The 22,738-nt window shown below is 41.4% G+C and overlaps 1 protein-coding gene across 1 annotated transcript; it reads left to right on the forward strand.

Moving 5' to 3' along the window:
* Window positions 1-1,626: 1,626 nt before the first annotated feature.
* Window positions 1,627-21,338, forward strand: robo4 (roundabout, axon guidance receptor, homolog 4). The gene is made up of 19 exons (XM_084075213.1): window positions 1,627-1,886; window positions 4,067-4,399; window positions 7,719-7,876; window positions 8,121-8,241; window positions 8,486-8,624; window positions 9,294-9,421; window positions 9,796-9,911; window positions 10,013-10,244; window positions 10,406-10,527; window positions 10,728-10,908; window positions 11,388-11,588; window positions 11,725-11,767; window positions 13,490-13,605; window positions 13,729-14,055; window positions 14,434-14,529; window positions 15,247-15,394; window positions 16,638-16,868; window positions 17,488-17,834; window positions 20,151-21,338. The coding sequence occupies exons 1-19, from the start codon at window positions 1,826-1,828 to the stop codon at window positions 20,333-20,335; spliced, it is 3,285 nt and encodes a 1,094-aa protein (XP_083931339.1). The 5' UTR covers window positions 1,627-1,825; the 3' UTR covers window positions 20,336-21,338.
* Window positions 21,339-22,738: the final 1,400 nt, after the last annotated feature.

Here is a 22,738-nt window from a genome sequence, read left to right on the forward strand (position 1 = left end):
CTCCAACAGAAATTGTTATATTATCAATTGTGTCAAATCTTCACCTGCAAAGCAACTAGTAACTAAAGCTGTCTAGCAGAGAAGAAAGTAGGCCTACATTATGTGTGTGAGATGAACAATTAAAGGAAGCATTTGCACACTAAAAACTGTGCAAAATCAGATTTATTTTATTTTATAAAGATCTCTGAAGATGAGTGAAAATATGAAAAAGCATAAAATGGAAATACTCTAGTAAAGCACATGTATCTCAACATACCTAGCCTACATACAATAGTCTTGCGTAATGTACTTTACTTAAAGCAATCTTTTGAATATTTGGCTTACAATACTCTTTTTCATTTGTAGCCTACTTTAAAGGTACAAAGGTATTTAGGTATAATGGGATTCATTTAAAATAATTCAAAAGCATTGAGCTCTGATGACAAAATATGTGGATTAGTTAGCTTTTTAAAAAAAGTCAGATTATAGGAGTGTCACTCTTTGCAAGGGTGGCCTTGTCACTAGATAAAGACAGTTTCACAAGGGTATATTGGGTGCACTTTGGGTCTTCAAAATTTGAGCTTTGACAGTGCAGTAATTTATCAATTAAAATAAGCCTAGCTCTACAGTATATATTTCAATAGTACTGTAATCATTACTACTGTTGTTCAGATGGGGTCTCTCTCCACCTCTTTAGGAAACAGAAAATACATTTAGGCTACATGTTGTCGGGATACCACTTTCATCCAATCAGGAGAGAGAACTCATACAGGACACAGGATAAACAAGTGAAAGTGAAGAAACAAATAAATCAACAGACACATTTGTAACCGGAACAAGCTGATAAAATAGTCTTTGTGGGGCTCTCTCCCCTGATTGGATAACATTTGTAGTCCACCTGAACATGCATTTTCTGTTGTAGTAAGTGCGTTCGGAAATATAGCAGAATAGAATAGCACTGGGCGCACTGGCCAATGCAAACTAATAGGCGAGTGCGCTCCCGGTGCGCATTTCCGAACGCATATGGAGAGAGGGAGACCACTGTTACTGAACAAACACTAATGATGAATACCATAACACTCGCCCCAAAACAGTCGCCCCCGGGCAAATCCGGCGATCTCGGCACGGTTGCCACCTGGTATTCCTAAACGTAACCTTAGTAAACTATGGCTATAGCCTATATGATATCTAACCTTATTCCTAAACCTCAGTAAACTATGCCTAAACCTAACCTCAGTAAAACTATGCCTGCCTAACACTAAACTTATTTCTAACCTTATCCTCGGCAAAACAAATACACGAATACAAGAACCGCTGGGGGCGAGCCGTCAGCGAAAAAGAAAAAATGGGGGCGAGCGTGTTTTGGGGCGAGACTTCCGGTTACCCTAGTGAATAGTTACTATCAAAGAAAGTTTTTGTTTCAACCCCAAATGTCACTTAATAGTAATATTTGAGCACCGTTAAGGCTATATTTAATTAAAATCAAGATTGAAGGTGTCGGGCTTCCTTCCACCTTCCAGAAGCTTAGCCACTGACTCTCCAACGTCAAGCCAACTTCACACACTGCAGCATCCTCATAGGTGCAGCTGTTGGTCACAACATGCGAACTGAGTTCTGACGCACTGTCTGTTCCTTACGTTTAGACAGCCTGGAATTCATTCCAGCGAGGTTGTAACTTTACAATTTTGTGACTCTGGTGTAGCAGCTTAAAGTTTTAAAGAACGTTACAATGATGTGACTCTGGTGTTAGCTTAAAGTTTCGAAACGGTTTGAATTTGGTCCGTATGTCACCTACTGCGTAAATGCACCGCGCGTTACCAACGCTGCAACCATCAGCCTACTTAAAATGACCAGCTGCGTTTTGATTAGAATGGTGGCGTTATGGGGTATCATTGGAAGCCCAGGAGGTAAGTGTGCGTTTATTCATTTATTTGTAGCCTATCCTATTTTTACAACACATTTTCATTTTAGGACATGTCCTTTCAGCCTTGATAGCGCATGGCTCTCCTCTTTTTTAAACTCCTGATAAAATAGGCTACGCAACAGTTTTGTCATATGGGGTTTTGTTGTGTTTCAAGAAAAATAGGCTACTTGGAATCTTTTTTTGCGGCAAGACTTGCGTTGCGACTTATTAGCTGTTGCTTTGACACCATGTTATGAAGTGCATATAAAGCTGACGGCGCATCCCTTTTAAGTTTGGTTAAAGTCAGTGGTGGAAAAAGTATTCACATTTTGTACTTAAAAACAAAAATATCAATACCCTATTGTAGAAATAGTCTGTTTGGTAAAAGTACAAGTTTGGTATTCAAACTGAGTAAAAGTACAACAGTATTGGCATCAGTATACTCAAAGACAAAGTATCAAAAGTAAAAGTATTCATCATTATGCAGAAGGTGCTATTTCACAAGTTTTCAAATGCATAAAATGTATACATTTTCAAATCCTTTGAAAATAGCAGATCTACAAGAAATACAACTCGTTGTTAAATGTCCAAATAGACAAAGTTTAAATAGGGCTAAGTGGTTAATGTATGTTTTGTAATAATAATCAAAATCTACAAAGTAACTAGTAACTAAAGTTTTCAAATATTTGTAGTGGAGTAAAAAAGTACAATGTTTGCCTGTGAGATGTAGTGGATATATAATATTGTACTTAAGTACAGCACTTGAGTACTTGGTTACTACACCACTGTAAAGTCTCAATAAGACTTCCATAAGATTGGGTAAGGTTGTTCACTTGCCCTACATCTTGAAAAGGTGATTGAAAAATTCACCTGTCCTGCAGTATGTCTTGGGTTTATTATAACTACCACAAATCTCAGACTTTGTCACTTTTGGATAGTTCAGCTCCATTTGCAAGTGGATACTTGGGGTGGAGAAGCAGGTCCCAGAAAGTCATAATTAGTCAATAGATAGGCTAAATTGTAAATCTCACCACCACTTTACTCTCTCAGTTGCATAGTTTGTTAACATATGAGTGTTTTACTGAACATTAAAAATGTCACAGTTGACTGTGTAGTGATTGCCCTAATAAATGAGGATGCTGTCAACAGTCTTGTCCTATAATGGCAGGCCGACCAAGAGGTCATTGAATGATGACTTTACAAAGATAAAAAGAAACCACAATTCTATTTTGATTTCCCCTCCTGGGCCACATACTGGTCAGTTTACACATACATACAGATTAAACAGATGATGACTGCATCAATCTTTAGGCATTTTATACAGGGATTCATTTAAAATAGGCTACAGTCGCATTTCTGAAACAAAAAAATAAATATAAGAAATGGTATCGGTATACTTTTCTTTGCAGGCTTATTTTAAGTTACTTTGATGAAAAGATATTTGGACCACTATTTTATCATAAATTATATTGTCATATTGAATTTGTGGGGAATGGGCGTAGGTCTACCTGTATAATATAGGAACATGAATGTGAGTAATAGCACTGTCCCCAAGAATGAGGACACTAGTAAATAGTGTGTCCTTTTCTCATAATGACAGCCTAAAAGTCACTTTTAGTGGAATTCCTGTATAAATGGGATCTTTTGTTCTGTTCCGGATACGGTGTTGATGAGGGAGTTCCACTCGCTTTTGTTGGGGATGACTGAGACTTGCTCAAGTTTCCTGTCCTGTGCAGGAAGTTGATCTCAGTCCCCCCGTTTCCTTGAATGTGGTCATCTATTCAAACAATAGCATTCCAACTCTGTTGGCTGCAAATAGACGTTGTTTGTTGGTAGCAGCACTGAATGCTGTTTGTTGCCGTTCTGAAAAAGCTACTTTAATGAAAGCAGGGATGGTGCTACCTACTTCTAGGGGTCTGCTGTTTGGGTGTGGTGCTTCCCCACATAAAAAAAAGAGTTAACTACAGCCTTTTACTTGAAAACAAAACCACATGGTTCCAGATGCATGGTTCCAGATGCAGCCTGGTTGGTTTTGATGGGGACTGACGTTCAGTTGCTTTGGCTCCATCTCTAACCTTATTATGCAGCATAACCATGCATGCCTGTACAGTCGCCTCCCCTGTTATCAAACATCCATAGTATACTCGATACATGTTAAACTCTATAACCATATCCCCTCTTCAGGTTCTAAGGTACGTGCAGAGGAGGTTCCACCACGCATTATCCACCATCCCTCTGATGTGGTGGTGAAAGTAGGCTATCCTGCCAGGCTGTCCTGCCGGGCAGAGGGAAACCCTGAGCCCACCATTGAGTGGCTACACAACGGCCAACCCCTGGACATGGACAGGAGAGACAGCCAATCGCCATCGACAGCAATCGTTTTATCAGAAGGAAGCATTTTCTTCCTGAGTGTGGATGGAGGAAGGAGGGGCCAGTCAAATGAAGGCGTGTATACATGTGTGGCGAGGAACAGTGCGGGCAAAGCCACCAGTCGCAACGCGTCATTGTATATTGCAGGTAAGACTTGTGCAACTGGCTGAGGGATTATTGTGGAGTATCAGAATCAGAATCATCTTCATTGTCACATCACAGTTTAACAGGTGTAAAGAAGTGGGTGAAAGTCTTTCTTTCATGCACGCTCCATTATATTTGTAGTTTTTGTGAGAAGGAAGAGGATAGAGATAGAACAAGAGCTGGAGAGAAAAGAAAAACACAGGATAGAAATGCGTCACAAAATGAAAAGACATACAGATAACATACTGTATGTACAGTAGTAACATGTATGGTGTTTAGAACACTAGCATCATATGCAGAATCAGAATCAATCAATACATTTTACAGGTGTAAAGTAGTAGGTGAAATTCCGTTTTGTGCAAGTCAGAGAGAGGGAGAAGGAGAAAAACTGAAAAAAGAAACAATCTATATTGTTTACTCATAGCATAACAATGCAGCAGGTTACACTAGGTTAGACAAAAGGCAGAAAAAGTGGCAATTCATCGGCAGTTCCACATAGGAAGGTACTCCGCATAAGACAAAACCTCACAGGTAAAATCTACATAGATCCACAGAGGAAAGTAGGAAAGGAAAGGGGAACAAATCCACACGAAGGGAGGTAATCCAACATGGAAAAACCGTCTGTCAAGGAAAGTGTTCCAGTGTGTCAGGCCAGCCTGGTGACAGGCATTGTTCAGCCATTGTGCAGGTGTGTACATAAATATGCCGCCATGAGGCAGAAGTAGCAGCAGGTGCAGTATTCTTAAGGTGCAGACAGTTCACTAGACCAGTTTGTGCAACAAGGAAAGGTAAATCCACATAGTTCACTTAGGCAAAATCCACATCAGGTTTAACCATGCATACCGGTAAATAGATAAATAGTATGCTATATTCACAGCATCTGTACTTTAAGAAACTTGTCTATGGGAAAGACAAATAGTGAAATGTGCTAAACACACAAACTGTACACAGATACCGGTACACCAATATAATCAATGAACCACTAACTTAAGTACTGTATGTTGCAGTCTGTCTCAGGTAGTCATCTACAATTCCCTTCTGTGGCTCAGATCCCCTGAAAATCCTCCAACCCCCACACCAACAGGAAAGTTCTATAATCCTTCTTATCTCTTCAGAGAGAAGATGAGGGCAATGTGGGCACCCCATGACACACACACACACACACACACACACACACACACACACACACACACACACACACACACACACACACACACACACACACACACACACACACACACACACACACACACACACACACACACACACACACACACACACACACACGTATTTATGGTGAAAGAGACAGGGGTCCAATGTCAATGTTTGTTTGAGAGGAGGGGGTCAAACAATGCTGGTGATTGACCTCAGACCCTCACTGTTTACTTATCGGAATCCCCTTGAGGTGCTTCAAATGCTGCTACTCTTTCTTGGGTCCATGTAGACACCAGCTTCAATGGATAAGACTAGCATGGAAACACACCAGAACAACAGAGTCCTTTCCTTAGACTGCAACACAAAAAGAGATAATAATAAAGCAAAAGAAAATGCTCCATGCTAAATACTGTTCCCAGGATATAGATGGAATGCCAGTATCAAATAGTGTGTGCACGCATTAGAGAGTTGTCTGCAATCAATGAGATAAAGGGCTTTAAAGCCTTTGAAACTTGTAATTAAAAGTCAATGTGTGTTCACTACTTTACATTCCATGTGTTGAACAGCAGTAACATCTAGTTTACAGATGGTGAAGATACATTAGGACACAAGGCTAACAGGAACTGGTCTGTTGGTTTGTTGGACTATTTTGATAAATTGCTGCTTTTGACATGCATCAAGCTTTTGATAGACATCAGTTACAAAACAAAAAGCTATTATCTCCACCAGGCCTAGACAGGGCTGTGTAATAGTGGTGGGTTGCAGCTGCCAGGAAGTGAGGAAGCTTGGGGGGATGAGGGGTGGAGCGTATATGTTTCAACTTTCCAAATTTGTGCTGTTGTTTGTTGTCTATAGAGGCCCCTCAACATCTGATTCCAATGTGGGGTTGATTGGATGTTGCTTTCATGATATTTGGCATTTTCTGTAAGAAACATGCGCACCTCCCACTAATTTATGAAGGCAATGACAGGCAAACAGTATGGAATATCGAAACCCTGTTTGACGTAATTGTCTCAAATTTGGTGGGAAAAAACCTATGATGTAACTGCTATTTGTGGCTTTAAGGGATGGGTTTAAGGGATATCGCTTTTTGCAGCATTTTTGTCTAACTAGATTTTCAGGCCACTACGCGGCCTTCAAATCTAGTCCTATATCGCGCTGATCATAGCAATGGTCAGCAAGTTATAGCCATTTGAAATGCTAAACATTGCTGTAACATTGCTGTAGTGCCTCATATGTGTGCAATTTAGTTTTGTTGGTGTGACAATTCTCATGCCAGACCCCTGAACAGTGTTTGTGCCACATTTGGTGCAGATTGGAGAAACAAAGCGTTTGTGGCCCCTTGGGGCCCCTTGTGTGACTATTGTTATGGCAGAACCTTGAACAGTGTTTGTGCCAAGTTTGGTGTGGATCGGAGCAACAATGTTGTTTGTGATGACTGCGGTTGACCCACCCACCCTCTCTAGGCAATATAGGATAGGCCCCTCCCGCAAACATTGGAAGGCAATTATAGCCAATTGAAATTTGAAAAATCTGAATGATACATATTTATGACATGACTCCAGAGATAATTCAACATGTATGTGAGTGTTATATGGGGAGGGGGAGGCCTATATGGGGAGTGTCATCCAAGGAATCCAGGGGTAATATGTTTGATTGTACAACCAAGAGTTATAGGGCAAAAATACGAAGCGGCCTGATATAGCGCCATCATGAGGTCGATTCGAAAAACAATGTCTTCCATGGCCTAATCGGAGGTGTAATAATATCTAAAATTGATATAGCGCTTTGTTAAGTACCTTCATTAGGAACTTTATTAGGAAAAAAACACAAAGAAAAGGCTAAGACTATGGAAAATCTATGAACATTGTGGAATTGTGAGACAGGGAGGTGTGCAGTTAGCTGGGGAAAGCCATAGCGGTTTGTGAGATTAGCCACTTACAGATACTGTACACAGACAGGCACACAGATAGGCACATGGACAGACAGGAGTGAATATCCGCTTCCTGGGCTGTCGGAGATAAGAATAATTCTGGGAGCTGGGTTCCCCCAGCCTTCCATGGTATAGAATAGTCACATGAGTAAATATATAATCATTGCATGAGTGCACAATATTGCCAATACTACAACTAAATTGTGTGACCAACTCTTCTTCTCCACAATAAAGTGTTACGGGACGAATTCAAGGTGCAACCCAGTGATGTGGTGGTTGCGGTGGGAGAGGTAGCCGTCATGAGCTGTGGCCCCCCAGTGGGACACCCTGAACCTAATGTCACCTGGAGGAAGGATGGACTTCCTATCAACAGCACTGATCACCACTACACTGTAAGACCCTGAGCCTGCCCTGAAGTTATATCCTATTGTGTTACATGTGGTGTACTACATACAGTAAAACTAATCAGTAGGTTCATTTGTTGACATTTGTACACTCAGTGTTACATTAACACGGAGGGGGTACAAATAACAGACATCAACATTGAATACGTTTTAAGCTCAATTTATACACCATCGCACAACATTGTGCTTCCCGAAAAGAGCATTGCCATACCATCCTCTCCTTGTCTTCCAGGAGCTGACTGGAAAGCTTATCATAGCCCCTGCAGAGAGATACAACTCAGGGGAATATGTCTGTGTGGCTACCAACACTGTAGGAGTGAGAGAGAGCAGGGCTGCTCGGCTGTCTGTGCTGGGTGAGGAGCGCTGTGTGTCTTTGTTTTATCCATGTCCAAATGTTAATCTAAACAGGTAACCTAACCTAAAAGAAATAATTTTCTGTCAGGCTTACAGTCCTAAACAATGGTCCTAACAATCAAGTGCAAGTACCGTCAGCATGTCAATAATACTAAATATTCGACAAGCATAAAGTGGTACAAACTATAACAACAGTTACCACCCACAAGTACAGAACTAAATTCTTGTTACCTCCTTCTCTAGCTAAGCCTGCATTGATGCTGAAACCAATGAACATGTCAGTACGGACTGGGGAGTCGGCACAATTCTACTGCAAAGCCAAAGGGGACCCGCCACCTTCTGTGGTTTGGAGTAGAGAGCAGGGACCATTACCCAATGGCAGGTACTACAAACCATAACCATACATTTGTTTTTCATTTCAACTTCATTATATATAACTGTCTCAAGACAGCAGAGATCCCACATGTTCCCCCTAAGCAAGTATTTGGTAACAGTGGCAAGGAAAAACGAGAGTTCAGTTCAGTTCAACTTCAAACTGAACCTCATATAGTTCCATTTATATCTCATGAATGTTCAGTAATTAAATACTGTGCTTACTGCTTATTCATGTAACTAGGACATTGGTAGAAACCTTTGTGGTAAGCAATGTGAATTCCTACTTTAGTTGGTCATCATCATGCGAGATTAGAGTCAGTTTTATCCGGTGTTGATTTCAGTTTTGATTTGTATGTTCTATTGTATTTTGTCTTCTTCTCCCGATGGAGAGAGGTAATTGCAACAATGTCCGCACTACAATAAAAAGAACGGTCAAATCTGGTGCACCATCTGCTTCTAATAACTTTATTGACATTGTCAACAACAGGGTCTACAATTCCTAGTAGAATAGTAGGGAGACCACCTCCAACCACTGCAGATGTGCTAGTTATATTGTATTAACATACAGATTGGATCAAATAACATTTTAGTCATTAATATACTAGTATATCTTAGATGGTGAAAATGTTCTGGGGTCTGTCATTGTTATCATTGGTTAATTTATCTCTATGTGCAGGTATCTGGTGAACCCAGATCAGAGTCTCCAAATCCACTATGTGACAGCCCAGGATGCTGGGATGTACACATGTACTGCTGTTAATGACGTGGGTGTAGTCACCGCCAGTGCACAGCTGGTGGTTGAAGGTAAGCACTGCTGTTTCTTGGATGTAGTCACTGGAAGGTAACCTAAGGTTGCCACTTGCCAGAGCCAACCAAAGCACAGTCCAGGATGCACATTGGTGGACAAAATGTCCCTGAATAGTGTGTGAGCTGTATCAAAAATACATGCCACCTGTCCTGGCTCCTCATTCATTCAAAACTATAAAACTACCCAATCAGCAAGGCCCAGGAGCAATAGAAAACCTTTACACACCAATAATACCCAGCTCTAAAATTTGCAAATGTATGAATAGAAAATAAAATTGGCCAGGATGAGAGTTTATGATGTTCAAGTAATTTAAAACCTTGTGGTTATTTGTCCTTTCTAAAACAACTGAACAAGTCTATTGTGTTTCCAGAGGCAGCCAACACCAAACTGAAAGATCTTCACACAGAGCTGTCTGCCCTGCGGGTGGAACTGGAAAATGTCACTATCATGGCCCCTGCATCCAACATGTCCCAAGTACAGTGGAAGGTAATGGGACAGTGCTTACTGTGCTTATTTGGAACAGTATGTCTTCTATGTTCTGATAGTCATCATGTGCTCTCTCTCTCTCTCTCTCTCTCTACACACAGCTGCAGTCCCTCCCAGCCGAGCCCCACTACCTCAATGGTTTTGAGGTCCTCTACCGCTCTCTACTGCCTGCCAGCTCTGACTGGGCAGCAAAGAGAGTGACGCTGCCTTATTATCAGGCCCAGGTTGGCCCCTTAAAGAGAGGCTACAAGTATGAGTTCAAAGTCCGTCCCTACGGCAGCAGCCTGTACGGCAGGGAGAGCAACACGAGGCATCTGAGAGTGCCTGAGATAGGTGAGAAATGTTTCAGTGTTTGGTTGAGAGTGCCCGTGGAAAAGCAATCTGTGCCATTTGAGATCCCTGAGACCCATCCCAGTCATTCTACTTCTCCAAACATACATATTATTACTTCACACTTTGCATCCTAAGGTGATATGTGTGACATCTTCCCACAGTGCCCAGTGCATCACCGCTGGCAGTCTCCATAATGATAAACCCTGAGCAAAATAATACTGTCCATCTGAGTTGGGAGCCTCCCCCCCATGAAGCTCACAATGGTATCATACAGGGTTACCAGGTACAGAGCTACACCGACAGTACAGAATACACCTGTTCTTTCTTTCGCTGTTAGATCCAAGTGAAAGCTTGCAATCCACATAGAAACATTTTTCATGTTTTCAAACATTTTCATGTTTAGAATTGCAAGCCTACTCGATCCTTCCTCCTTGAATTTAATTGGATCATCATATGTGCATGTTTGACTGTCTCTCTGTCCAGGTGTGGTGCGGTGTGGTGGAGTCAGCGGGGCAGCAGCAGTACCAGAACTGGACATTGGATAGTGGCCGACACAGTCTAGACATCTTCACCCTGACCCCAGGAAAACAGTACTGGGTCACTGTGGCGGCTGCCAACGGAGCAGGAACAGGGGCAAAGAGTAAACCCCGTGGATTCATCATAGGTGAGGAACTTGCCACTTTGACTCAGTTGAATTATAAATAGTAGCCAATCCATCATAAAATATTTAAACGAAGCCTGTGTTGGACCTGTGCTGCATGTCCTTCAACCCTCATTGATCTCGAAAATATTCTTTAAAGCTGCAATCTGAAAGATTTATTAACTGGGATTTGAACCCGGGTCACCCATGCGAGCACCAACTAACTGTCTATTGGTTGAGCCAAAACAGAAAGAGTTTGGGCAAAGGATATATTGCGCTTTGTGCTTCTTGCAAAACCATTTTTCAACCAGTGTCCTAACCGACCACAGGATCTAAATGTCAACAGAAAGACCTGTGGTCTCACGAATATAAAATACAGATTGGTTAAAATACATATTCACTAAACAAACAGAAACGTATACTGACTCTAATCCTGATGCGTTTTTCTGTATCCTATTACTTCCTCCTATTCTGTCTTTCACACGTACCTCCTTCGCTCTCAGATCCTGTGAAAGGTGGCTCTTCTCAGTCAGACAACCATGGTGGAGATGATTCCCCGGCCCTAGCCTTGCTCAGCGATCCAGTGTTCATTGGCAGTGTTGCTGCCTTCCTGTGGTGCGTCTTGATGGCCGCAGCTATCTGCTTCTACCGACGGCACACTAGGCCAGGCCACATGGGAACAGGCAGCAGGAGGAAAGCTAAAGGTACAAAAGGAGGAGACAGCTTACCTTCAACTCTGCACAGAAAAGTGTTTGTTTTGTAAACTGATTACTAATGTCTTTGGTTACATTAAGTACACTCAGAGTTAAAATAACACCCTCTCTGTCCTCGTCTTCTCAGGGTTACACAAACTAGCCAGTGAAGACCTCATCATAAAACACAGGTAAACAAGCACATACAGTTAAGGGTGTAGTATAGTTATAAGAAAAATACAAGTCATTGGTTAAACTGGGCTAATGTTTAAAATAAAATTCAAATGTTACTGCCAAAATTGTATTATTAATGTAAAGAAATGTGGGTTCTCTTCTTTTCCATTTGGGAGTTCAGACTACTTTGAGTCTTATGCATATATACTGTTCCAAAACATTTTAGTAGTCATCTACCAGAGCACTGGGAAGATACCAATGAGACTAAAATGAACAAAGTATACCACCTCTTTTGTGTGACCTTTAGAGCACGGTACTTTGATGCATTACTACACAACTGTTTTATTCATTCAACAAAAAGCTAAATGAGGGCTATCCATTAGTTTGTTATTATTTTTTCTATGAACACAATGTAATGTAACTGTAGTTTATTTCGAATGTAATCTTAGGTTGCGCTCACTCCTATTTGGTTCGATTAATCCGAAACATTTCCTCCTTTATCTTGGTGGAACAGGTGAGAACAATGTCATTCAAAATCTGACCGCCTTGAAAACATGGATTCCATGTGATCTCACCCTTCTTTGCAATGTTAAGCCAAAACATGCTCCACACAAGTATGTTGTGAAGAGGACCGTCTTAGCGGCTGGAAGGATGTACAGAGGCACTTGTAGGGTGTAACCCGAAGGTGTATTTATTTCACCAACACAGATCAAAACATACCAAGACATTTAGCTGAATCACTCAGTCCTGGTGGTGTGTAGCTTCTCACCCTCTGCTCTCTGATGAAATGGCAGGTGCATTTTATACCCAGCTGAAGCCAATCAGTCTGGACTATACCATTACTGCACCATTCACAGGGTTGTTCTAAGACATAATAAATATCTAACTAAACATAAATACATGTACATAAATAGCCTTAAAACACAAGTATTATCATGAACTACACCAGTTAAACAACAATTCCTTCACACTACAACATCATTTACCACTCACACCAGCACATCATAACCCCCCCAGCTATCCTAATATGGTCCAGCCCAATCATGCTGAAACACACAGGCATTGTTAGGCATTCAATCAGACCTTAACAATAAAACTTATATTGCACCTCAACCATATTGCACCTAGTCTCCATTGCACCTATAACACACATTACACTTGCCCTCATGATTGTCAATACTTTGACTCCCCCGGTGGAACTCGTTGGCTGAGTGGCCATCTCAGTCAAACAGGGAACAAGTAAATGTATTAAACAATAAAATAATGGCTGTGCAAAATACGCTGTGCAAATTACTAAAGTGCTAATACTTTGTGCAATTAAGTCAACTTGGGTTTACAATATGTGCAACATTTGTAACAGAGGTCCTCTCTGTTACATATGTAAACGGGGACGCCTCAAGCTACGCAAGATTGATTTCACATGTTGTTGCATTCTTGAATGCGTCACCAGAAATCCTAATGTGACGAGCAATTAGGTTTCCTGTTCTCTTCTGCTCTTATACTTTCATAATAGCAGTGGTTATAGTAACAAATATAACCGTACGTGGGTTTATTACCTCCACCGGTGCATGAGAGCTCACGTTGAGTATGTTCATGTAATTACGTGGAGCATGTTTCAGGCTTTACAATGAGTCAAGTACTGGACCTGCCGAAATCCTTCAGTTTAAAATGTCACAGGATGCTGTGACCACACATTTTGATATTTTACTTCAAGTGACATAGCCTGCTATTCCCCACAGGATGGCAGCACCAGACTCCCCATGGATGTCTGGAGCATGGAGACCAGCCTATCCTAATGAGAAGTACCAGGGTCTGTGGGCGCAAACTCAGCAAAGTCCAAGCATCAGAAGTGCTAGTGAGTACAGGAGGGAGAAAAAAATAAAAATAAAAAAATAATTATATATAAATAAAATCTCTTAGGAGTAGTAACCTATTTGTCTTATAGCCAGTCTACACCATTTCTTTCCATATTTCACAGGTCTGCCTGTCACAGCCAAGAAGGGCCCCAGCTGCGCAGACTCAACTGTCCCCATGGTGCCTGACAGCTGTGGTGTCTATGGTACCTTTTATGTGGACTTGACAGGGAATGGTCTCAAGACCTTTAACAGCCCTGGCCGTCGCACAAAGATGCCCCACAACGTTTCCCAGCAGCATGGCACTGAAACCATCCGTATATCTTCCCAACCCGTTTCCCAAACCCCTGCCTCTGGCTGCCATGAGGCACTGCCCTGGAAACAAGCTCTTCGCTCCCAGCCCAAGATGGGTGTACTAAGAGAGTCATGGGAGAAGAACCACAACAAGCAAGGTGAATAACTGCAGATGACAGTCTATGTCAAGGGGTACCTGTTACTCATCTCCTTTCTCTTCCCATATCTACTCACTGTCAGTTTTGTTACTGATTTAGCAACTCTAAATGGTAGGTGGCTTAGTGATAAGAGTAACCGAAAGGCTGACTTGAAGCAATGCGTTACACGTTAATTAAATGTGAATGCATGAGATAGTGTTGAACCATGTGATGAGTATTTCAAGAAAGCCAATATCAGGCCTTTCATGACATGGCATTAATACAGTATGTAGGATGCGATTTAAAGCACTTTGAAGGGTCAGAAAAACTAGAAAGGCACTGTATAAATGCAGTCCATTTACCATTTAGGATAACACTTAACTCTTCTCTCTCCCCTAGAATTGCATGCAGTCAACAGCGTGCCTTTGGTGCCAACCAGGAACCACACATACGTGTCTAATGCCTACAAACAGAGACTCGGTCATCTGCCTCCAGGTCGGTTCACCTACTGACAGTGCACTCTCTCTACTCTACTCACCTACTGATCCACTGTGTGCATGAATATGTGTGAGAGAAAAGTCCAGGGTAAACTATTGCGCTTTTCTTTGTCCTTAGTTCAGGTTTGATTGCAGGTGCGGTAGTCTCAAAAACATATGGGAAAAGGGGTGGAAAGACTAGTACTCCACAAAACATTTTAAATTAGACTCATTAGACGGAGCCAAAGAAAATATATTCCCCCTTTTATTTGGCAATTAAAGTGCTCAGTGTAAAGTGCAGCAAACGTGTCGGTCATGCGACCATCATCGATGCCCTATGAACCACAGACTGACATGTTTCTATGGTTCTAGGCCAACCCAGGTGCTCATGATCAAGGTCATCAAGGAATCTAATCAATTTCATCCCCATGGCAATTACAGGGGAAAAATACATTACTTTATATACAACTCAATGACATCAAAGGTATAGCATTATACATCAAGCAACAAAATAAATGGAAAACTTGTGTGTCAGAGAGAAAGGCAAAGAATTCCAGTCATGTTAGATGGTAACTAGCATAAAGTTTTAAAAAGTGCACACTTCATGACTGGCTGGCATTGTGGGTTTCATTATTAACTATTTAATTCGGGCTCTGAGGAAATAGGTGTTGGGTGCTGCTGACGTTGTATGAGCTGCTCGTTATTAACGTTGTGCACCGTGTGTCTGTGGATCCAGGTGGACGCTCAGAGTGTGCTAAGCTAGCTGGCTCTCCCCGCATCCTTCATTACTCCACTTCGCTCCACTATGTTGACATGCTGCCCACCCCACCACCGATACCCATAGACGACACCACGGACACGCACAGCCTCACCTCCGAAGAAGGGTGAGAAACCACGTGCAGATATACACAGCTCAGAATTATGGAAGATGGATTTTACGCACACACACACACTCCTCTTTCCGCCATAACTATGTGCGTTGTTCGTGTTGTCCTGTCCTTTTAAAGCGGTTCATCAAAATCCTGTTGACTGATCATCTGGCACGGCCTCTATAAAATTGAGCCACCTGTTTCCTTCAAGAAGGGAACATCAAAATGCTCATAACGCTTCAATAAAATCAAACACGTTCCGAGGCTGAGTCTCAAGGCCAAGGATTCATGCAGGGGGCTTTCCCACATTACTTGTATCCTCACTCATGGAGTGCAGGTCGGGAGATGAACCCAACCAAAGCTCTCTCCTTTATGTCTGCTCTGCTTGTGCAGGGAGGCAAAGGTTGTAGGACGTGAGGAAAAGAGATAACACTAACAGGAAAGTGGATCTGAGTCCCTCAGATCCGAAAAAGACAATCAGATTCAAAAACAGGAACACACGAGGCAGCCTTGACTTGTACAACTAGAAGGGGAAGGTGAGCTAAATCCTGTCGGGTGTCATAACAAGTTAGGTTCATACCCTGCCGAAACATTGATTTTCATTCATCTGTGTAAATAATTACAATTACAGTACACCGGATATAAGTAAATTCCCCACTCTAATGGTATTTTATTGAGTATATTGTTGTAGTCTACTTATTTAATTTAATTTAGTTTATATATTCATTGTATTCATCTTCACTATACAATATCTTTGTTAAAGAATATAAACTGTATAGCTACAAAGAACGAACAGCTGAGAGAATATATACTGTAATGTATTGTCCAGACAGACGCTCTCCCTGAGTGTGTGGAGCTGATTTAACCGAATCTGAAGAAAACATTTACAAACGTGAAATCCAACGTAAAAGCCATTAACAGGAGAACAATCTATGTTTTGTATGATATACGGTATGCTAAGCTGTGTGAATAGACAATGACATGGTCACCGGTATGATCCTTCAAAGTACAGAGTTAAGTCAAGTATATCTATGCTTAAAAGGTCACAGACAAGAGTCATTGGCATTTTTTTTAGCTCCTATGGCTGCAATGAGTTGACATATGGCTCCTATGGTGATCTCAGTTGGTCGGTTTGTCCTACACTTTGGTCCCAAACAAAAAATCTCAGCCACTCTGGCTACCATTAGAAAACCACACACTACCTTTGAATAATTGAGATAAAGTCATAATGTGTTCAAATCTCCTGCATCCCTCTCAGCTCCAGCCGGTCTACCAAGCTAACCGTGGACATGGGGTCTGTTCGCTCGGTATGTCCTGCTTCAGGCCACCGTAGCTCCCTCGAATCCCCCAGCACCATCGGTTGTCCCTCCTACAGCCACCTTTCCACTGCCGCTTACCGCATGTCACTGGACAGGGAGCAAGGGGCATCGATGACATCACAGGAAGTTACCCAGTACCTCGAGCTCAGCCCCAAGAATGAGAGGCGTGGGTAAGGTCAACACGGAGGCCAGACTGGAATCTGACTGGCAGAGAGGCTATGCTTTCAGTCACATATTTCCATATATACTAACTCACTGGTTTTCAAACTTTTTGTGCCCAAGGCACACTAATGGGCAAGTAGAAATCTCACGGCACCCCTGCATTCATTAGCCTGGAATCCAGACTGATTGCTACGTTCAGCTTTTTTTCCCTCACTTCACAGTGTGGTAAGCCTCCTATCTCCGTGCACAAAGACCATGGCCAGACTGAGTTGTGAAATGAGAAAATGACGAACGTAGCGAATCAGTTTGGATTCCAGGCTATGCATTCATATCGCTATTTCCAAAATGTGTGGGAGCCGATAATGACATGCCCAAAATAGAGATGCCAGGTTGAAAGTGGTTACGTTCTTTTTCCTCTTTATTAGGATATATGATTTGTAACTGATTTAGTTATTAAAATAAAAAGAAACATGCAATAATAATGTGTGGTTGTCACAAAATCTCACAGCACACCTATGGGAAACTGTTTGGGAACCACTGTACTAACTCATGTAAACAAGCACAGGTTTTTCCATTTATAACCTATACAGTATTTAATGCCCATCCTGTCACACTCTGTCCCCTCAGTGCCGTGAAACAGCAGCCTCCCTCCATGTCATGTCCCTTCTCCCCCACTATGGGCTACATCTGTGGTCCCCACCCCTCTGATCAGCTGGAGGATGATACTGCTGCTGACGAACAGGAGGCCGTACCTACCGTGTCACGACGGGCCCGCCTCCAGAGCACGCCTTCCTCCTGCTACAGCGAATGGGAGGGTTCACTGTGGAACAGCTGGGGTTCGGTCATGGAGGGTGACATGGCCAGCGCCCGCACCAGCCTCATAAGCTCAGCTGACAGCTCCTACATGAACGATGCCAATTTTGCCCGCGTCCTGGCTGTGGCAGCAGAGTCTATGAGTGGAGCCTCTCTCTCAGGTAAGACTGAAGGAAATCCCTCTAGCTCACCACAGTAAGCAAACAACCTTCTGTGCAGCTATTGAAAACGTCGAGGTTTGATTTGAGTAATTTCCAGGTATTGATGTTTGTCCTTCCAGTATATTATGAAATGTTGGGAGCTGCAGATCCCATGACGTATTTGTCATATTTGTAGTGAAGAATGAGAACCTAATTAGTCATCGACCAGCCATTTTTGGGCTACATGTTCGCTGGTCAAAAACCTATTCTCTACTACCCAACATCGTCCAAGATTTTCAAATGCAGTCAAACTCTTGGTCTAAACTGTTAAGCAAATAACTTATTTGAAGAAATTATAAAATAATTTTGAAAATACGTATGAACCCATGGGACCATGATGATGTTTGAAATAACTTTGTTTATAAAAAAGTTGTTTACAGATAACGAGATACAAGACAGGGTCTAATAACGGCATGTGGTTCTTGGTCTTCATGTGGCCAAATTTGGGCAAGGTTTGAGCCTGATCCGACACCCTCTGACTTCCATTATATAAATTGAAGTTAAATATTTCAGGAGATATAGGCATTATGTGAAGAACAATTATGTGGAGGTACTGCTCCCCTCCAAACAGATAGACCCTCTTATGGACAGCTAGCCTAGAGTCACACCATAAAACCCAAACTCAAACTCTGTTGAGCCTAAGTGTTTATTACCTCTGTCCACTAGATGGGGCACTCTGGAAATTAATTCCTGATACACTATGTAGTATGCACCCACTGGCATGAAATCTGCCACAGTAAAATACAGTATAAGATAAACACAGTTGCGGTTTTACGTCAGTCATGCATTTCTCTGTCATTTATATACTGTATTTGCTAAACTTACACAATAACACAGACACATTTGTATCATTATACTTGTGAGGACATCAATAATTTAGCATTGGCAGTATTTTGCTTAATTTTGTTTTGCCATTTTTGGCCACGTGACTAAGTATAAATCATACATAACTCCAACCCTAACCCCTAAACCTAACCTCTACAATTCTAACTCCGCCCTAAACCTTTTCCTAATTATAAACCTACTGTACAGTTACTCCAAAAATACTTTTTTAACCATAAAAACAACAATTTCTCGACCAGGAAAATCTACAAGAAATTATATATGTCTCATTATACTACTACTACTACTAATACAACTACATACTTGTTGGGACATTTGCCCATCACAAGCACACACTTATGTTTTTCCAATGCATACACTGGATGAATTTGTTGAGTTCAGACAGTTTATTATTCAGTGTACATGTACTTGGTACAATTGGCAATTCCAGTCCAAATGATCTGAGGTGGTACCAAGCTATTGCTTAGACCATTCAACAAAAGGAACTGTAGACAAGGCATTGTTGCTGCACTGTCAACTCATCAGTCACTCTCAGTACTGGCTGCATTTAACTTAATTGTATTTGGCTATTTTTCAAAGTGCCGTTCAATGCCCTCTGTTTGCAAAGACACAGCAGTGCAGTTTGGAGGTTGAGACAAAGGAAAGGGCATGAACTTGTATTTTAGTACATTACAGTATATCAGTGTTTGCTACCTTTAAACAGAACAGTGAATATTTTTCACGTTTTGTTTATTCATTACCATCCTGCACTCCTGCAGGCCCTCTATATTTGGGCAAATCTGATGTCATCAATATGAACATCAGAGATCCACAGGGAAGCCACACCGTTATTAAACCTCTTGTTTCTTTTTTAATCCTCATCCTAGCATCCCTATTCTGCGCATGTCAACATAAGTAAACATTAAGCAGAAATTGGCAAACATTTGGCAAAAATAGAAGTGAGCTTCTAAAGTAAGTACTGTAGCTTTAGGAACCAACTATTTCTGAGCCATGTGGCCCATAGGGCAGGAGCCTATTATCCTTTTTCTGTAGTATGAGGTTCTTGATGTACAAGAACATCCTCCAACCATGATGTAAAAGTACACCCCCTGGACATGACGCTAGTATTTTGCAGGGACTTACCCCAATCCAACCCTTGATGCCACGTGCCAAGCAAGGAGGCATTGGGTCCCGTTTTTATAGTCTATAGTCTATAGTCCAGGGAATTTAACTCGGGCGGACACGCTAACCACAGGGCCACCGAGCTGGTCAGTCACAGGAAGTGAGCTTGTAGATATAGCTATATTTGGTGAAGAGATTTAGGGGTAGAGGGGAAAAAAATTGGGGAACAAGTATAGACCTCTGAGGGACACCGGTCAACGACGTATACAGGGTTAAATGTACAGTTCTATCGGTTGATTTGTTTTCTTTCCTGCATCTTGCCCTCTGTTGTAGACTTTTCTCCACCGGCATCGCCCCTCAGTGCTCTGTTCCCTCCATTCCGTGGAGAAGGTGAGTCAGTCGGCGAACTGGACCCCATGCCAGCGTGGGACTGGAACATGGCCTGGGTTGAGGAGATGGAGGCCCAGTACAGAGCACATTACCACGGAACACGCAACACCACCCCCTTTGACACCTAGGGACTAAGGCAGGACAGGGTCAACAACATGAGGAGACTGGAACACCCGACCCGTGACACTTAAAAGAGTTGACCATCGTATGACCGTGTCCAGCACCATAAATGGCAGATCTACAATCGCAGCGTGTTGTGAGCTTGTAGACCTGCTATTGTCAGCACGGGACACAGCTGTATAAATTAGGCATTAGTGATTAGGCATTAGTGATTTATGGGTTAAAGACTGGTGGAATTTATTTTGTCACTCATATAACAAAGGGAGGTTCACAAATATGTCCCAGTGGTGCAGACATACAGCTATATTACTAAGCTTGCGATACAACTGGAACCAAATCCTCAGTGTTTGTGTGACACCTGCTCTGCAGATATGAAACCTGGTGTTGTTCTACATTAGCTGCAATAAGACTAAGCCTCTTTACCTCAGAGCACCACTACCGCCTACTATTTAACATCCTTCACTGTGTCTGTGCATCCTTCCTGTCTTCTCTTCTTAGAGAAGAGAATAACAACAGTTCCTGTGGGAGGTGGGGAAGCTATAAAGACAGAGGAACTCAAGGCTGCGATAAGTCATTTGGAAAAATGTTTTTTAAATGAAATACTTTACTGTAGTAGCCTCTATGAGTACACATGAGCATCAGCTTGAAACACACACGTAACATGTTGAATATTTTACATGGGCTGCTGTCCTACCAAATAGAGATTATTATCATGGCAAATGTGTATATTTTATTGATCAGTCAGTGTAAATATGCCACATAATGAAACATTATTTAAAGATTACAACACATGCTCTCTTTTTTTTGTTTAGTATACACTCTATTATTGTATTGCTTTGTCTGCATTTCTGTATATTATATACTCTGTTTTTTAATGTTTGATAAACATACCAGTAAAAGTTGGGCAAATCTTACTTTAAAGGCAGGGCAACAGCATTTTAAATTCTGGATATTCAAATAATGTGGGAAGAAAAACAATACTTAAAGGGATATTTCACTTTAAAAAAAACTTTGGGTATTGTATCGTCTAATCAGGCTTTTGTGAGCCCCCCTGACCGTTTTTAAGTTGCTTGATTCAGTACTCACCCCGCCCTCCTAATACTTGAGTGGGCCGTGTTTTTTCGATTACTTTTTTCATTTATTTGTAATATTTTTTGGAGAAAATAAAAAATAATTAATTCTAAAAAATAAAGAAAAATTAAAAAAGTAATCGAAAAAACACGCCCCCTTGCGTATTAGGAGGGCAGGGTGAGTCACCAGAACCAAGGACGGGTGTTTTTGATGAATCTAACATGTTAGAAATGGAGTTTGAAGTTATAATGGGTTTGTATAGGAAGGGGGCGTGTCTGATAAAATGAATATCAAATATCTAAATACTGAATCAAGCAACCTAAAAACGGTCTTAATTTAACCTTTTACAGTATAGAGGCTTCCACAGCATTGCAAATATATCTGGTTTTGAATACTATATATTTACAATTTCTATTTATAAGCTTACAATATTAAACTACTAGAATTACTGGCAAACAGTGTACTTCTTCCTCCACTGGGGATGTCATCACTGCACTTCCATTCTGCTAGCTGTAGGGTCACCTTTTCAAAACTTTTAAGTCATTTCTATATAATTATAATATATAATGATCTGATATTGTCGTTTAGATATGTACTAGTATTCAAATATCAGACGTCCCCATCTGTTGCCCTACCTTCAAAAATGTGTAGCAATATTCGATTTGAGAACTAACTGAAAGCTTAACCCTCTGAATAACTTGAATTTTAGTCTAAGGACTATATATTTTGGAATATATGAATTTATTTCTTTGCTGGGTCTGTACGTTAGATCTGGTAAGCCTCATTAACTTTTTTTAAACTGAGGAATAAGTAGGTTATAGTTTTATATTAAAAGGTGATGCAGTTTTTCCTAGGATTTACAACTTTGTATGATTTACACATGCGTGTGATAGTTTAAAAGCTCTGAATTCATTGCAATTAAGTGTTGCATTTGTAATAGGTTTCAATTTCAGCATGACAGTTGAGTACCACGTGCCGAAGAATTATTTTACCTGCCATATTACATATTGTATGTGCCTGTGTTTCTTGAAGATAAAGTGACAGTTTCTACCACAATGGCCTTGGTTAATTAAAATCTCTCGTCTCTTAACTGGGTTAAGATATTAAAAAAACACAATAGGGCTTACATTAGGTTTGCATGAACCTAAATTATTATTATTATAGAGTCCCCATCATTCTACTGCTGTGGCAGTGGGAGACACTGTGTACTCTGGGGGTGGGGTCCATAATTGGGAAGAATAACTTCTTTATGTCCTTGATATCGGCACCCACAGATGGTTCAAGCCGAAGGTTTCTGGGACTGATCCAAAAGCGAGGCTTGGCCACTCGGCCTATGTTTT

Source organism: Gymnoscopelus microlampas (genome assembly GCF_963454915.1).
Source record: "Gymnoscopelus microlampas genome assembly, chromosome: 12".
In the NCBI taxonomy this organism is placed as follows: Eukaryota; Metazoa; Chordata; class Actinopteri; order Myctophiformes; family Myctophidae; genus Gymnoscopelus; species Gymnoscopelus microlampas.

Excerpts from the sequence above, each read along its gene's own strand:
- robo4 (XM_084075213.1), top strand. The coding sequence starts at position 1,826 with ATGACCAGCTGCGTTTTGATTAGAATGGTGGCGTTATGGGGTATCATT. Across the intron at positions 13,606-13,728 it reads TCCAAGCATCAGAAGTGCTA|GTCTGCCTGTCACAGCCAAG; the intron begins GTGAGTACAGGA and ends CATATTTCACAG. Across the intron at positions 14,056-14,433 it reads GAAGAACCACAACAAGCAAG|AATTGCATGCAGTCAACAGC; the intron begins GTGAATAACTGC and ends TCTCTCCCCTAG.